This window comes from Neophocaena asiaeorientalis, unplaced genomic scaffold, assembly GCF_003031525.2.
Source record: "Neophocaena asiaeorientalis asiaeorientalis breed wild unplaced genomic scaffold, Neophocaena_asiaeorientalis_V1.1 scaffold426, whole genome shotgun sequence".
Classification (NCBI taxonomy): Eukaryota; Metazoa; Chordata; class Mammalia; order Artiodactyla; family Phocoenidae; genus Neophocaena; species Neophocaena asiaeorientalis.
Window position 1 is genome coordinate 44,346 of NW_020185323.1, and position 18,131 is coordinate 62,476.

At 41.4% G+C, this 18,131-nt stretch overlaps 1 protein-coding gene across 1 annotated transcript; it reads right to left on the reverse strand.

Annotated features, from left to right (window-relative positions):
• Positions 1-21: 21 nt before the first annotated feature.
• On the reverse strand, positions 22-1,076 carry LOC112392474 (lysine-specific demethylase 6A-like; the record flags this gene model as incomplete). Its single annotated transcript, XM_024734197.1, has 2 exons — positions 389-1,076; positions 22-174 (listed from the first exon to the last, which is right to left on the reverse strand). Coding segments are annotated over exons 1-2 (323 nt in total), but the record flags the coding sequence as incomplete, so codon positions are not given.
• Positions 1,077-18,131: the final 17,055 nt, after the last annotated feature.

An 18,131-nucleotide genomic window follows, 5' to 3' on the forward strand; every position in this document is an offset into this window, starting at 1 on the left:
TCGGCCCTCCTTCGCGGCCACAATGAGCGCCGGCCGGGCCGCGGGGTTCGGGGCGAGCGGGGCGCCGGCCGGGGAGACCGTGTCCGCGCTCCGGCCCGCAGCTGCCTTACCTTGCCCAGCAGGGCCTTCGTCCTGGCGCCATCTTCATGAAACCTCACGAAACCGAAGAGGCGGCTGTGGAGAGAGACACACGCGGCTCGTTAAAGGTCCGACAGTACCACCGACCCATCCCTGCCCAAGCCCGAGGCCCCGGCGGCGGCTACAGCACAGAGAGCGCCAAGCCAAGGTGCTCGCCCCGCCGCCGCCAGAGGCGAGCCGCGCTCCGGCCTCCCAGGAGAGCGGCGCCAACCCGTCCGGAGCCGACCGGGCGGGTGGCGGCAGCCCGTACCTGTCCAGTCCGCCGAGCGCCTCCCTCTCCTCGGCTGTCAGGCTCGGGGACGCCTCCTCGCTCTCGCCGCTCGCTTTTCCCGCCGCCATTTTCTTTTCCTCATCACCGAAAGCGGCGGCGGCGGCGGCAGCAGCGGCGGCGGTAGCGAGCGACACTCCGCAGGATTTCATGGAAACGCAGCGAATTCACAACTCCGACGCCGACACCTCCCCCCGGGCCGGGGCCCACAACGACGCCCCCAGTCTCCGCGCGGGACCGGCACACCAACTTTATCGTCGCCTCCTCCTCCGCCGCAGGCGGCAGCGACGAAAAATCCCAACGCGGCGGCAGTGAAGGCGGCGGCGGCGGCAGGGGCTGCAGAGCCCCCGAGTCGGCAGCGGCGGCGGCTCGGCTTGTAGGGTCACATCGCGGGAGCGGGCGAGGGGCAGCCACGGGCGGAGATGGCGGGAACGGCCGGAGCGTGCGGGGTTGAGGGACGCGGGGGGGATTCGTTGGAGACACAAACTTCCCCGGCACCAGCACAAAGTTGTTGTAATTGTGTCACACAGCGAACCCCACGCCGCCGCCGTGACCCCCCCCTCCCCACCCGGCCGGCGCCGCCAATCAGCGTGGCCCGCTCGCTTCACGTGACCTTTGTTGACTCACGTCAGCCGTGGCTCCACTCAACTTGCTAGCTGCCCGAGCCCCGCCCACCGAGGCCCCCACCGACAGGGAGCGGGACGCACGCCAATTCTGGCCGGTGGTTGGCTGCTGGGCCCGTCCGTCCGAGGGAAGGGTTTGTCCTCGAGAGGGAGCAGCTGATTAGGTTGTGCCAGTTAAATACACTGGGGCAGAGAATGGAAGGTCCGGGCCGTGTCACCTCGGGAGCCGCGACGGGCTCGGGAGGGGGAGGGGAGCGGTGGGGAAGGGCGAGGTCCGGCACCGCCCGCGGCGGGCGCGAGCAGTGAGCGAGGACACCATGGACGGCCTTTGCCTGCCCGGGAGCTAGGATGCCTGCCCGGGAGCTCAGCGGCTCCGGCATCCTGCGCTCCAGGGGTCCCGGGTCCCGGAGGGCCTGATAAGGGTTGCGTCTCACGTCGCCGCCGCCGGGAGGCGGGAGGCGGCGCAGGGCCCCTGACCTCCGCCCTCCGAAGGAGGCGCACACTTTTGGCACCGCTGGAAGTAATGGCCTCCGCGAGGAGCGCACTCGGGCAGTGGCTGCTGGCCCCCTGCTCCGCGGCTCAGGCGCCGCCCTAGGCCAGGCGTGCGCTCTCGGCCCCGATCCCCTCGCTCGCTCCCCAAGTGAAGGGGGAAAGGTCCCCTGACCCCCGGCCGGAGGGAATGAAAAGTCACCCACGGGGCTCTGGCTCGCTAACCATAGCTCCCCACCGCCAAAGGTCTGTTGGCGGCACTTTGGGTCCAAAGTTTCATGCTACCTGTGTTTTATCAGTAGTTCATTATAGTGTTGTAAGAAAAAGCAATGACGAAAAATTAAGCGAGATCTCCAGGATGTTGGTTTCTACTGCTCTCATCTCTGGGGCCTTCATGGAAGAGTTCGGGCTGCTTGTAGACAGACCTGAGAGAAGGCATAATTAAGATAGTCAGCGAAGCTTGCAGCCCAGAAAACCCTTTTCTACCTCCCACAACATGTCTTACACAACAGTAACACTTTCTTGTTCTGACCGCGTCACAGGTGCAAATAAAAGTCACTAGTCTGCCTTTCAATCCATAGTATAATTGGGAGAAAAAGAAAACATGCCTTCGGTCTATTACTCTGTTCAAAAGACAAATTTAATAAGATATGTCTCACATAACAGATCTGTTACAGGGCACACCTCCAGTCTTCAGGGATAGGAAAAAAATTAATGGACATACGAAGACAAGGTTTCCTTTATAGACATGGACACTATATTTTCAATAATGTAACCAATAAACAAGGTATATTCAACTTGGATGTTAAACTATAAGGAAGACAGTTCAGTGCTGACTCAGTAATCCTAGCAGTATTCAGCGAGAAGCTATGGAAATCCCATACTGTGTGTGATTTTGCATACAGTTTTAAATTGTTCCCCTGAGACTAGTAACTAGACTAACAAACTATAGTTTTATATGGATTATATTTCAGGTTTAATTACTTTCTCTGAAACACCTCTTCCACTCTTTATGGTATTCCTTCCATTTTACTTGAATGGGTGAATATACAGGGCTGAATATTTTCTGCAGCTAAATTAGCACATGCATTGTAGACTTTCTCACAACAGATGACCTTCAAAGCCCGGGAGATTTTGACACCACTATCTCCCCCCACAAACCACCACACACACACACACACACACACACACACACACACACACACCCTTGCCCAAGCAGAGATAGAAATTCTGCCAGTATTTGGCAGTCTTCCTGGAGCTGGTGGTTCTTGACTCAGGCCGTTTCCAAGAATTATAAGGCTGCCCACCTCCAACCCCTCAAAACCTTTTTCCTCACTACATAATCATTACTAGGTAATAGCAGCAGAATTGCATGGAGTGGATGCAATGTGTGGGGTCGAAGTCAGGCAGACCTGGATGCAATTACTCTGCACAGGCTGTGTGTCCTTGGGAAAGTTACTTATCCTCTAAGCCAGAATTCTGTGTCTAGTCCAATTACAGTCCATCATGAAGCATGAGATAATTTTTATACAGTAACATAGTCCTTATATCACTGTGTAATTTTTTAGATCTTGCATAGTTTATATCATATAAATGTATGTACAATAGGTATGTAGCCTCTAAGGTTTAGGTCCTTCACTGGAGAGAGAAATGGCGAAGTGGGATAGATGATTTTATAACAATTATTTCTATGAAAAGTGAACCTGAAAACCCATATGGAAGGCAGAGCAGCTGAGCCAAAGGAGCATGAACTGTGGAATCATGCAGATCTAGGTTCGAATCCTAACTCTGCCACTTGACAGCTGGGTGACCTTCAACAAGTTAGTCTAATTTGAGCTTCCGTTCCCTCATCTGTGAAAAAGAGAAGATAAATCTTTTTAACACTTTACAACATTATTTTGAAGATTTAATGCCGTAAGGTGCCATACACATAATATTGAAAGACATCAAAAAAAAAAAATAGGAAGGTTTGTATTTCTAAAATCACTTCTAGCTTTCCACATTCTGGGTTCTAAATGTGTTGATTGTCAGTTTACCAATCACTTCCTCCTTATCCCTCCCCAAACTCCCTATAAGCCCAACACACTGGGCAGTCCTAATATACTTTTTGTTTGTGCATATAACCCCAACATTGCTACATCTCTCCTTCTTTATTCTAAAATTAAACCTTATATCTCTTAATACTGCTTCTTGTTTCATAGTTATAACTTAATACACTAGGAGCTGGGGAGAATAATTTTAATTTACCAAGTTGATTTGACTAATATATGCATAGATAAATCAATGTTTTAAAAATATATAAAATTTGTGTTACGCTGAGTCCAATTATGGACTAGTTAGGGCATCGTTTGTAGCAACACTGTGTTAATACTTATGTAAGTACCATCAATTAATATCAGAAGAGAAGCCCACTCAATTATAGGAAAATAAATTTAACTCCTTTTAAGCAACAAATAGTTGATCTGAACTATTTAGGAATATGTAGTTCATTTATATCATTAGTGCCACATAACCTATGCATACAATAAAAAGTCACATAACAGAGTCATGATTTATCTAGTCTTATAAATAGAACTATACTTATCCTTTAAATCAGGATCAAAAATAAATTCAGCTCTTCCTGCACCTACCGGTGTCATAAAGATTATCCAACTCATGTCCAAACATATTGATGACAAACATAAATATAGGGTTAGAGTTGAGGGGAGATAAGGATCCAAGTACAGACAGACTTTCACCTGTTTCAAAAACTTCAGTTGTCAGAATAGTTTTGGGACTTCTGGAAGAAGCCACACCCATCAGGAGCCTAGACTACCCTTACCAAGCTGTAGTGAGGCATCCCAAATCCTACCCCCCACCACCACACTGGGGAGCCTGGGCTTCCACTCCCACCCAGCAGTAATGAGACATCACTCCTTCCTTGCTGAGGTGGTGTCAGAGGAGGCCTACTGGAGGGTCAGAACTTTTACAATGCCCAGTGGTAACAAAGCCACCACTCCCGTGGTGTCAGTGGAAGCAATGTGGGGAACAGTAATGAGGCACTCCTACACCTCCAGACATGGTGATATCGAGGTAGGCCTAGTGGGGAGCCGAAACTTTCATTCACACCCAGTGGTAACAAGGAGACCCTCCCCCTCCACCAGTGTCAATCAAGGTTGACTGGGGAACTTGGACTTCCACTCCTACCTGGCAGTAACAACACAGTGCTTTCCCTTCCCCAACAGAGTGATGTCAGAAGAGACCTGCTAAAACACAATATTTAGATGTATAATACCCACAATGTCCAGGTTTCAATGAAAAAATCACTCATACCAAGAACCAGGATAACCCCAACATTAACTAGACAAGACAATCAACAGATGTGAACACTAAGGTGAATCAGATGTTCACGTTATCTGCCAAGGATTTTAAAGCAGTCATTAAAATGTTTCAATGGCAATTATGAATCCATTCCAAGCAAATGAAAAACCAGAAAGTCTTAGCAGAGAAATGGGAAGTTTCAGCAAAGAAATAGAATATACAAAGAAGAAACAAATGGACATTTTAGAACTGAAAAATATAATAACCACAATGTAAAACTCAATGTATGGGCTCATCATCAGAATGGAGGGGATAAAGGAAAGAGAGATCTTCAAGACAGAGCAATAGAAATTACTCAATCTGAACAACAGAGAGAAAATAGACTGGAAAAAACAAACAAACAAACAACACCACCACCAAAAAAAGAAACAAAAAAACCCAGAGCCTCAGAAATCTACGGGAAGATAACAAAAGATCTCACATCTATGTCATCAGAGTCCCAGAAGGAGAGGAGAAATAGGTCAGAGCCCAAATGGTATGCAAAAAAATAATGGCTGAAAACTTTCCAAGTTGACACAGTCCCTGTCCTGAACTCTTACTTGGAGAGTTGTATAAATAAATTTTATACTATAAAATAGAGTGATGAGTGCTATAAGCTTTACCCAAATTTCTGTGGATGCTCATAGAAGAGGCAACTTTATCAACCTAGAGGTACCAGATAAAGTTCCTAGAGAATAAAAGATGGATTGTTGGGAGCTAGAGGGTGGATACAGGGGTGGGTGTCTTCCCAGCAGAGGCAGCAACAGATCTGCAAAAGCACAGATGCCTAAGAGTATGAGAGTTCTGGTAAATTCAAGAAGATGAGCATGGCTGTGACCAAAAGGGTAAGGAAAGAATTGGAACTTGAAGTTGGAAAAGTAGGCAGAACCATGAAGAGTCCAGTAAGGCTTACTAAAGAATCATACCAATGGTTATTGTCATTTTAGGCACAGAAATAGTAGGGTTGCTAGTGGTGTTAGTGCTGCTACTTTAAACAGATTTCCTTTCACCTGGGCTCAGCATCTGGCACCAAGCTCAAAGAATATTGACTAGCTGGCTGGTCTAGCCCCTTTGCTAGACCAGGGATCAGAAAATCCTAACCTACAGGCCAAATCCAGCATACCACCTATATTTGTACAGCCATTTCATCACACACTAAAATTAAATGAAATTCAAATTTGGGTACGCATAAATAAAGTTTTACTGGTACACAGTCATGCTCATTCATTTATGTATCATCTATGGCTACTTTCACAAAACAACACAGAGTTGAATAGTTGCAATAGAGAACGTATGTGGTGCTCTCATCTCTTCACACTGCTGCTTAGTACCCTACAAATCACAGTGATGCTGCAATAACTTGGCAGTGTTTCAAGTGCCACACATATAACACCATGACTTTTTTTTTATTACCAGTACATACCTATCATGTCAAAACCAGAAAAAAGAGAAAAAGGACTTCGTATGTCATGCTTTTAATGCACAGTAGAGTGTGGACTATTTTGTTATCAAATTTGATAGCCAAGCATTTATTATGCAATAAGTACAGTTTTACTAAAAGAATACAATATATGTCAACATTATCAGACTATACTCATCACAATATTCCCAACTGACAAGAAAGCAACAGTGAGAACAATTAGAGAATTTAAAACAGAATATTTCGTCACAGCAGAATTTCTTCACAAAAATAAAAAATGAATATGAGGCTGCAACCAAAGTAATTTTCTGAGTGGCTCATTTCTTAGCCAAATAAGAAAAGCTGTTTAATTAAATTGCGTTTGATTGCAACAGCCAAAGTAATGTGTCCAGAGAAAATAAATTTAAGACTATTAGACTTTCAGTTAGAACAGTTGCTTGAAGAGTTGAGGACATTGGGAGCAGCATCAGTAGTCAATTAAAAACCAAAACAATTAACTGAGTGGTTTTCCTTGGCCCTTTATGAGTTAACAGGTAATACTGAGTTGTTCATTTGAGGAGTAAAGGCCTTGTTTGAAATGACTGAAAAACTAGCTTCTGTGAATAGTCTGCATGGAACAACCACAGGGGGAAATATTTTCAAAGAAGATGAAAAAGTACTGATTCCATACAACATGAAGAGGAACCTGCTAAGATGTGTTACAAGCAGTGGTAGTAAAATATGTGTAAAACAGAAAAATGCTTATTTGAACAAACAACAAAGCTTATGAAAATGTAAGGTGTTTAAACCCTATGGCTATTTATTGTATTATTCGTCAGTGATGACTTTGTGGTAATATTTGAACTTATCGTGTGTTACTGAACCAGTAGTGGCAATGGTAACTTCATTCATTCTCATGTCTTGAACCATCATCAGTTCCATGAATTTTTATCAGAAGTAGAAGCTGAATATCCTGACTTGTTCTGTCACACTGCAGTTCTTATTGTTTGATTGTGATTCTTTTCAGCTCCAGAGCAAAACTGAGAATTATTGAATGAGAAGAACAGCCTTCAACCACTATAATCAAACTATGAATGGCTTTGGAAATTAGGTTTTGTGGGAGACTTGATAACATGTCTTAATGAATTTCACCAATTACGCGGTAAAACAACACTTATAACATGAAACATACTTCAGTAAAATCATTTTGATGATGAGTAACGTTGCTTGAACTACAAGTAATGTCAAGCCACTTTATACACTTCCATGCTATCAGAAGTTAAAATAAGAAGCATATTATCCATTCCTATAGAAATCTGCAGCAGATATATTTTCCAAGCTCAAACTACATTCCAAGCAGCACTTTTGAGACATCAATGCAAGTGCAAAGGAAATTTCTATACTTCAAAATTCATTTAACTGTGCAATTGAGTTTCTACCTAACCATCAATTGAAAGTGATTAATCTGCAATGTAATGACATACTAAAATGCAAATATCAAGAGAAGAATCTAATAGAATTCTATAAATGCCTTCCATGCAATGAATATGCTCAATTAAAATCATATGCACATGGATTGATGTCAGTGTTTAGCAGTGCCTATCTATATGGAAAGACATTTTCAAAAATGAAATACATAAGATCCCATTACAGATCAGCATTAACAGATGAACATTTGCAAACTAATCTGATGATCAGGAATACTAATTTTGAACCCTAATTAAGCAAAATGTATTCAAAAAACAAAGAATCCTATTCTTATTAGTAGACCTGTATTAGCAAAAACTGCACTCAAGGGAATTCCCTGGCAGTGCAGTGGTTAGGACTGTACACTTCCTCTGCCGGGGGCCCGGGTTTGATCCCTGGTCAGGGAACTAAGATCCCGCAAGCTGCCTGATGAGGCCAAAAAAAAACTACACTCAAGTATTACTATTACATTTTAAACATCAGTAAAATATTTGTGGAAATTTGTTTCCTCTCTTGTTATATAGGTACCTAACATCTCTAATTTTGCCTCTTGACCTGCAAGATCTGAAATATTTACTGTCTGGTCCCATATAGAAAAAGTTTGCCAACCCCTGGCCTAGCTACCTTGTTCCGTGGGGACATCCAGTTCAAAATGATATATTGCCTTTTGCCCCCAAATATATCGCAGCCTAACTTCTCCAAAACACTCTCTCAAATCTAGAAAAAACAGACAAGATTTCACAATATCAAAGACTAAAACTGACAGGTAACCTAAGGCTTGGATCTGGGTGAAACTGATGTTAATTATGAGGCAGATGGCCCTAAATGGCTGGATTAAGAAAATCCCAGTCATGAATTACCTTGGCTTCATTTCCTCAACACACTGACTGAAAAAGGTAGTAAGCCACTTATTTAAGGCCCACACCCTATCCCCTGATGACCCACTATCTGCCTCCCAACTCAGAGTCAGTGTCTAAACCAACATGAGATGTCAATTTCTCTACTTTTCAAGGATGCTCAGCAGAAAACTGATCCCCACCCCCGCCTCCACTCCAAATCCTCTAGACCCCTCTATTCCCTGTTTATCTAGGCAGATAGACAAAACAAGTGGGCAGGAAATAGGAGAGGGATTGGGAGGAAAAGGGAGTAGACTTACATTTAATAAGGTGCAGTCCCCATAACCATGGCTGGCTTCATGGATGTGCAACCTGTACAGTTGCACAGGGCCCCGTGATGATAAGAAGGGCCTCATGTTTGTTTAATGCTCTGTTGTCACTGTCTTGAAATTCTTAATTTTTGAACAAGGGGCCCCACAGTCTCATTTTGCGTGTAAATTTCCCACAGATTATGTAGCCAGTCCTGCTCAAAACTTTAAGGAAAGCCCAGCTTCTTAAAGGTCCCCGAGAGAAGTCCTTGCTGGGAACTGTATTGTGCTATGTATCACATTAGTAAAGAAGAGGTACAGGGCTTCCCTGGTGGCGCAGTGGTTGAGGGTCCGCCTGCTGATGCAGGGGACGCGGGTTCGTGCCCTGGTCCGGGAAGATCCCACATGCTGCGGAGCGGCTGGGTCCGTGAGCCATGACTGCTGAGCCTGCATGTCCGGAGCCTGTGCTCCGCAACGGGAGAGGCCACAGCAGTGAGAGGGCCGCGTACTGCAAAAAAAAAAAAAAAAAAAAAAAAGAAGAAAAGGTACAAAAGGTAAAGTCAGACTGTGTGTAACCCTCCAGCTACAGACTTGAGATGGAGATTCTGTCACTTCTTCCATAGGTGGGTCCCAGGCTAAGCAGCTCAATCACTTGTAGACAGATACTGAGCCCACAGAAAACCTTGTCTTATTTGAGGGTAAGGAGAATAGTCAACCAAGGCTAGAGGAAGAGCACAGCATCTAGAAAAACATGAATGAAATGAGAACTCTTCTTCACCAGGATAATCCAGGAGAAAATTTTAGAAACCTGTTAACATCATTAAAGCTCCTGCAAAAAAGAAACAGAAAGAATGAAGGGGTGGGACTGATATGAAAATCCAACAGGGTGAAATGAAAAGAGAGACACATAGGGTAAGGAAAATGAACAAGTACTCCAAAAAAGCAGGAACAAAATCAAACACAATGGAGACAGTAAAGAGGAAAATTCATCTGGCAGAAAATTGAAATTGGTGTCAAGAACAAAGCTAATGCTAAGATATTGAATGGAGTGTAAAAAGACAGCGATGGAATCAATAAGAGAGAAGATAGCTGTGGAGGAAGAATGGATAAAATGGAGAACCAACATATCCATATCCATATATGGATAATTTGAATTCTTAAAAGAGGAACAAAGGCAAATGGAAGAGACATAATAAAAATAAAATAAAGCAGAAATTTCCTCTGTTGAAGAACAATGTATGTTGACTGAAAAAGCCTACTATGTTCTAGGCAAAGTCAATAAAAGGGGACTCACAATTGGACACATCATGGCAAAAGTTTTAAGCTACAATATTAAAGTGTCTATAATTGTTCAGGCAAAAAAATGAGATCAGATTGCCCAGATAGAAACAAACGTCAGTCTGTCTGATTTCTCATATCTAGAGTAGTATTCATCTGCATTGTTTTTCAGGTGTAAAGATGTCAGAAAAACACTCTGCTATTTAAGGGTTCATAAAATATATCACCTTCTTGAAAAAATTTGTTTACAATATTTTTCAACCAACCAAGAGATGAAGTTTAAAAAAAAAGCTCAAGAATGGGGAAGTCACAGAGGGGAGCCTTGTCAAGCCAAAACAGAAATGCATCTAAATAATTACATCATACTTAATTATAATACTATATGTAAAATTTTTTTCTCAAATAGAGTTCTGAATTTTTTTAAATAGGAAAAAAGCATGTGAATCTTAAAACCTGTGTTAACATTTTCATGGGTTAGAATGTGGAAGGAGGTAAAGATAAAATGTGCTAAGTTCTGTATCTCAAAAGCATGATTCAAACTATGCTGTTTTGGGACGTCCCTGGTGGTCCAGTGGCTAAGAATCTGCCTTCCAGTGCAGGGCAGGCGAGTTTAATCCCTGGTCGGGGAACTAAGATCCCACATGCTGCGGAGCAACTAAGCCCACGTGCCGCAACTACTGAGCCTACGCACCCTGCAGCTCGTGAGCCACAACTAGAGCCTGCTGACCACAACGAAAGATCCCGCATACCGGGAAGATCCCACGTGCTGCAACTAAGACCTGACGTAGCCAAATAAATATTTTTTTAAATTCACTATAAAAAAAATATGCTGTTTCACTCTGGACCCAGCAATTAGATAAAAATAAGTTTAAAAAAGCTTTTGAAAAACTTAAAGGTCCATGCCACCTAATATATTTACTGTATCAATTCAGCAAATAGAAAGGTGTAGTAAAAAGTACAAGTTTCCCCTTCCCCAGGTAACTGCTTTCAACTCATAGAATAAAATACTTTCTAAAACAATGGAGAAGATAAAATCGAAACTGAAAATAAAGAAAATGGCAGAGAAATATTAATAAATAAGTTACAGAACAAAATGGCCTAAAACTAAAGATTTTAGAATTTCAAAATTTAAATCCCCTGTTAAAAGACTTGGTTGACTAGAAGAAATTTAAGTATAATCTAGTTACAGGAGACATACTATTTAAAAAATGGCAATAGTATGTTACAAAGTAAAAAATAAGCAAAGGTATATTAGACAAATGCAGACCAAAAAAAAAAAAAGGGAGGGGGAGGATTTGGCAATATTATTGACTCAAGACAAAAAGCATTAATCAGGCAAAGAGAGTTAGTTTTATATTAGTAAAAGGGTACAAATAGAATTCTCATTGTCTTGACGTTCAATGCCAGACTATCATATTATCAAAATATATAAAGGAAAGCTATTAGAAATTGTATTAGTCAGGGTTCTCCATACAAACAAAGCTAATAGAGATTTATTTGAAGGAATTGGCTCATGTCATTGTGGAGACTGGCAAGTCCAAGGTCTATAGATTTGTAGGGGAGGGCCAACAGGCTAGAAACTCAGATAAGAGTTGCTGTTGCAGGCTTGACTCTAAGATCTGCAGGGCAAGCTAGCAGCCTGAAAACTCAGGCAGAGTTCCTATATTGCAGTCTTGTGACAAAATTGCTTCTTCTTTGGGAAACCTCAGTCTTTGCTCTTAAGGCCTTCAACTGACTGGATGCCACCCACCCACATAATGGAGATAATCTGCTTTAGTTAAAGTCAACTGACTGCGAATGTTAATCCCATCCACAGATACCTTCACAGCAACATTTAGACTAGGGTTTAACCAAACAAATGTGAACCATAGCCTAGCCAAGTTAACATGTAAAATAAACCATCCCAGAAATATAGGGAGAAATTGACATACAGACAATAGCAATACAAGACTAACATACCTCTTTATTATTTTATTGGGCATACCAAAGCAGGCCAAATATAAATGTGAATATAAGGAATATGAATACTATTAAAAATTTATATAATACACTATGGATTATATACAAACTATATATGAATATAACATATATTTGCTTATATTATAAATTATATAAATAGATAAGAATGGTGGTAGCAATCTAAAAAAAAAGTAATGTTGGACCCATATCTCACACTTTGTACCAGAATATAATCCACGTGGATCAAATATTTAAATGTTTAAATTGAAAACATGAAAGTACTTGGAGAGCCATGATAGACTTTTTAATATAATCTTAAAGTATGGAAAGTCTTTCTGGGAGTGACGCAGAACCCAAGAGTCATAAAAATAATAGCATAAATAAATAAATTTGACTAAATAAAAATTATCTCTGCCTGGCAAATCCATTATAAGCAAAGTCAAAAGACAATTGAAAAATTGGAGATAATATTTGAAATTCTTATTACAAACAAGGCCTTATTTCTCTAATAGAGTTCTTACAAATTGATAAGAAAAAAAGACTAACAATGTAATAAAAAATTGGTATGAGTAGCCGGTTCATAGAAAGAAAACTACAAATGGCTCTTAAAAGAACTGAATTGTAATAAGAGACATGCAAATTTAAAAGTAAACCGAGATACCATTTTTCACTAGTCAGAATGGCCAAAGATATAAAAGTGTGATAATACCCCATGCTGCTGATTCTGTGAGGAAGCAGGCACTTCGATACGTTGCTGGTAGGTGTTAATAACATCCATAGGAATTAATCTGGCAATGTTTATCAAATTTTCTAATTGTGAAATTAGAACCTGTGAGATAATAGAAAAAATATATATTGGTCTCTGCCCCCTCCCTCCCCATTCCTAAAAAATCTTGTCATTTCTTACGTGATAAGAGCACTAGAAGCATCTTTTATCCTAACGAGGTGACTCGAGCTGGGCCTGGATGGCTCCTGGATGGAGCTGGTCACTACAAAGACCAAGCCATGGTTAGAAGCTTAGGATTTTCAGCCTCCACCCCATCCTCCAGAGAGGGGATGGGGGCTGGAAATGGAGTTAATGCTCCATCCTGCCTATGTGAGGAAGCCTCCATAAAATCCCAAAAGCATGGGGTTCCAGGAGCTTCCAAGTGGGTGAACACATCCACATACCAGGAAGGTGATGCACCCCAACTCCACAGGGACAGAAGCTCCTGCACTTGGGACCCTCCCAGACCTTACCCTATGCATCTCTTCATCTGGCTGTCGATCTGTATCCTTTATCATGTCCTTTAATAAACTGGTAAACCTAAAGTAAGCATTTCCCTAAGTTCTGTGAGACATTCAAGCAAATTAATGGAGCCTGAGGAGGGGGTTGTGGCTGTGGGTAACCTGGGGACCCACTAGTTGTAACTGGCATCTGAAGTTGGGCGGAGGGCAGTCTTCGGAGACTGAGCCCTTAACCTCTCAGATCTGATGTGCTCTCCAGGTAGATAGTGTCAGAATTGAGTTAAATTATAGGCTACCAGCTGGCGTCACAGAGAATTGCTTGATGGGGTAAAAAAACTCCAGGTATTTGGTGACCAGAAGTGTCAGAAGTGAAGTGTTCTGTGTGAATGTATGTGGTAGTTGTGTGAGCAGTCAAGGAGACACACGGGTGGAAAACAAGGTTTTCATGAACACAGACCCACTAATTCCATTTCTAATAATGCTCTGTGGATATATTTGAACATGAATAAAATAATTTATGTATGTAAACTTAACTACAGCAGTTTATTTATTGCAATATTATTTGTAATAGCAAAATTCTGGTAACAGCCAAATGTCCATCAATAAGGGACAGATTACATGAATCATGATACTTCCATACAATGGAATACTGTGCAGTTGTAAAAGAGAATGAGAATGTTCTCTTTTACTGACTTAGCATGATCTGTAACATGTATTACTAAACAGAAACAAGACAGAGAACAGTGTGTAAAGTATGCTACCGTTTGTTGAAAAATGAGAAAAAATACATACGTAATTCCCTGCAAATTCATAATGTAATATCTTAGAAGGATACAGGAAAAACTCATAATATTTACTGCCTTTGGGGAGGAGAACTGGTTGGCTAGAGGACAGAGATGAGGAGACTTTTCACTCTATATACCCTTATGTACCATTTGAATGCTGAATCACAAGTATATTATCTATTCAAACATTAAAATTTTTTAAATAATAAAATATGATAAAAACATATATATACACTTAGAATCCTACCAGTAGATAATACACTGTTCAAGAAAGGGCTAATGAGAAAATCTCAGTGCTATAAAAGCAAGAATTATACACGCCATATTCTTTGACCACCATGCAATAAAGCTGGAAATGAATGACGGCTAATGAGAAAATCTCAGTGCTACAGAAGCAAAAATTATACACGCCATATTCTTTGACCACCATGCAGTAAAGCTGGAAATGAATGCAAACTCTCACTGTCCCCAGCACAGGCCCCAGACATGCCTAAACTTGGAGCCTCCAGGGTTCAATCAAATTGATCACACAGGCCTTCTAACTCGATCAAGTTCCATGCTCATTTTTTATTCCCTCACCATAGAGGTTATTGAAGAAAGAAGCCAACTGTGAGTCCAGATTCTAACACTGTTAAGCCCTACTTCAGAAAGTCTTGTTAAATACACTTTCTGAGCACAGCTACTTGACCGAGACTTTGATGCATCTCTCCAGGACCTGGCAGGGAGTCTGGCCCAAGCACCAAAACATTACCATAAAATTCAAGTTTTCACTGCCTTCTCTCCCCTTATCAGGCAGTTACCAAAATGTGATCAAGAGGTCACCTCCCCACATGCCTCTATCTCATGAATAGGGGACTAGTGAAGGCATATGGGAAGGAGACACTGAGGTAGCTGGAGATGGGCTCTTAAGGACCCACAGGTAAACATAGCCCCCTTATTGTATATCTTTACTTCTTTACCTCAACAGCGTAGGTCAGAACGGATAATCATGTGATGTCACAGATGTCTCATTGGTAATATAACAGATATGATGGTAAGTGTTTTAGCAGGCAAAAACTGTTTTTAAAAAATTGAATTGTAAAGAGTTGAAGGAGGGTGTGTGTGTGTGTGTGTGTGTGTGTGTGTGTGTGTGTTTTAGTATACTAAATTATAATTTTCTAGCAATATGAGCCTTTGGAATTAAGATACACAAGCTCCAGAAATATGACTAATATTCTACTGATCAAGTTTCACATTCTGGGTGGATGACCTTTCATTTAAATATTTAAATATGTAGAAACACATACAATGTGTGTTCTATTTTTGCCTTTCAGTCCTCTAATAACTGGTTAAACAGTTCTTTATATTAGATTTTCTCTGAGAAAATAACTATTATGGTTTCTGTTTTCCTGATTCAACCTTGACTAATACCCAAGAAAACAGTAATTCCAGTCAAAACTGCCATAACTAATTTGGTAAAGTAGCAGGATACAAAATTAATGCTCAGAAATCTCTGGCATTAAAAATAAAAGGTCATGAAGAACCTAGGGGTAACACGGGAATAAAGACACAGACCTACTAGAGCATGGACTTGAGGATATGGGGAGGGGGAAGGGTAAGCTGTAACAAAGTGAGAGAGTGGCATGGACATATATACACTACGAAATGTAAAATAGATAGCTAGTGGGAAGCAGCCGCATAGCACAGGGAGATCAGCTCGGTGCTTTGTGACCGCCTGGAGGGGTGGGATAGGGAGGGTGGGAGGGAGGGAGACGCAAGAGGGAAGAGATATGGGAACATATGTATATGTATAGCTGATTCACTTTGTTTTAAAGCAGAAACTAACACACCACTGTAAAGCAATTATACTCCAATAAAGATGTTAAAAAAAAAACTGCCATAACTATTAAAATAATTCCTTCAGAAGAGGAAGAGAAGGAATCTAACAACAACAACAAAAAGGCCTCTGAAAAAGAAGCATTACTGTGGGGGAGAGGTGGGGAGGATGTCATTGCTCTACCAAACGTTACAGCCTATTATGAAGCTGCACCAATTTTAAGGAATGTGATACTGGCACAAGAAGAGATAGACAATGTAAAAAATCAGAAGGAACAAAATGAGACACAGATATTTATGATGGTTTTGCAACATCTCAAATTTTAAAAAATTAAGAGCTCCAATTTATACCATATACCAAAATTAGTTTGGGATAAATTTAAGTGTTACATGTCCCCCAGTGTAATAATTGATTGAGGCAAGTAATGCTAATATTACTGGATGAAAGAAACAGGATATTCACATGGTATAAAAGTATCACCCTACAGATTACTTACTGGTTTTAAAGGCAGGTATCTGGTGGTCACCACCCTAACTAAGTGATCAAAGTAAGAATCATTGCTCATGGGACAAAGAGACGTTTGTGCCTCCTGACATGATGTAACATGACAGCACCTCTGAAGTGTTCTAGGAAAAAAACTTAATCCAAATCTAATCAAACATCCAGACCTAACGTCCAGTTTAAAGAAAATGCAGGTGATAAAGGAACAACAAGCAAAACAATAACATGAGGAAATAATTGAACGAATCCAGAATGCTGGACATTGTACCACAAAATTGTTCTGGACTCATCATAAAAATGTGGGAAAAAGAGTGGAAGCACTGTTCTAGATTAAAAGAAATACGATAATGAAATATAATGTGTGATCCTAATGGCATCCTGTTTGGGAAAGTAAAAAAAATAGCTATAAAAGACATTTTGGGCATTAAGTGAGAAAATTTAAATATGGATTGATGGTAGAGAACTACTGTTAATTAATTGGCTTAGCTTTGATAATGATATCATCAGTGTGTAGGAGAATGTCCTTATTCTTAGATGATGCATTTTGAAATATTCAAGGGTGAGGGGCCATGATATCTGCAACTTACTTTCAAATAAGTCAGAAAATAAAGTATTATATTGAGAGAGAAAGCACATATGAAGAAAGGCTAACAATTGATTAACATTTTTGGATGTTTGAAAATTTTCAAATTAAAAAATTGGGGGAAAAGGTTTAAAAGTGAAAAAAACATTAATGAGGAGAAAATAATAGTTAACGTTTTTATGATTATGCAATGGAGAAAACCTTTCAAGTATCATTCAGAAGCAAAAACAATTCAGTTAAAAGACTCACAGATTTTACTACATACAAATTTAAACTTTTTTTTTTTTGCGATACGTGGGCCTCTCACTGCTGTGGCCTCTCCCATTGCGGAGCACAGGCTCCGGACGCGCAGGCTCAGCGGCCATGGCTCACGGGCCCAGCCGCTCCGTGCCACGTGGGATCCTCCCGGACCGGGGCACGAACCCGTGTCCCCTGCATCGGCAGGCAGACTCTCAACCACTGCGCCATCAGGGAAGCCCCAAATTTAAACTTTTGAATCACAAACAAGCACCATAAACAAATGGCACGTGATAAACTGGGGAAAATATACGCAACATATTTGACAAGGAAAGTTGACTATCCTTATGCTATATTTCAGGTCCTACAACTGAAAAGAAAAATAAGAGATTTACAATCTGATAGAAAATTGTCTAAGGGCATGAATAGATCATTCATAAAAGAAGGAAAATGATGAGAAGATATGGAATACCTAGTATTTACATATTCACTACTGTTTGATGTTTCTCAGCCATTATCAGAGTCATCTGAGATGCTTGTTAAAAATGCAGCTTCCTGGGGCTTCCCTGGTGGCGCAGTGGTTAAGAATCCGCCTGCCAATGCAGGGGACACAGGTTCGAGCCCTGGTCTGGAAAGATCCCACGTGCCACAGAACAAATAAGCCCGTGAGCCACAATTACGGAGCACGTGTGCCACAACTACTGAAGCCCACACGCCCAGATCCCGTGCTCTGCAACAAGAGAAGCCCCTGCAATGAGAAGCCTGAGCACCGCAATCAAGAGTAGCCCCGCCTCGCCGCAAGGAAGACCCAACGCAGCCCAAAATAAAATATAAATAAATAAATAAATTTTTTTTTAAAAAAAATGCAGCTTCCTGGG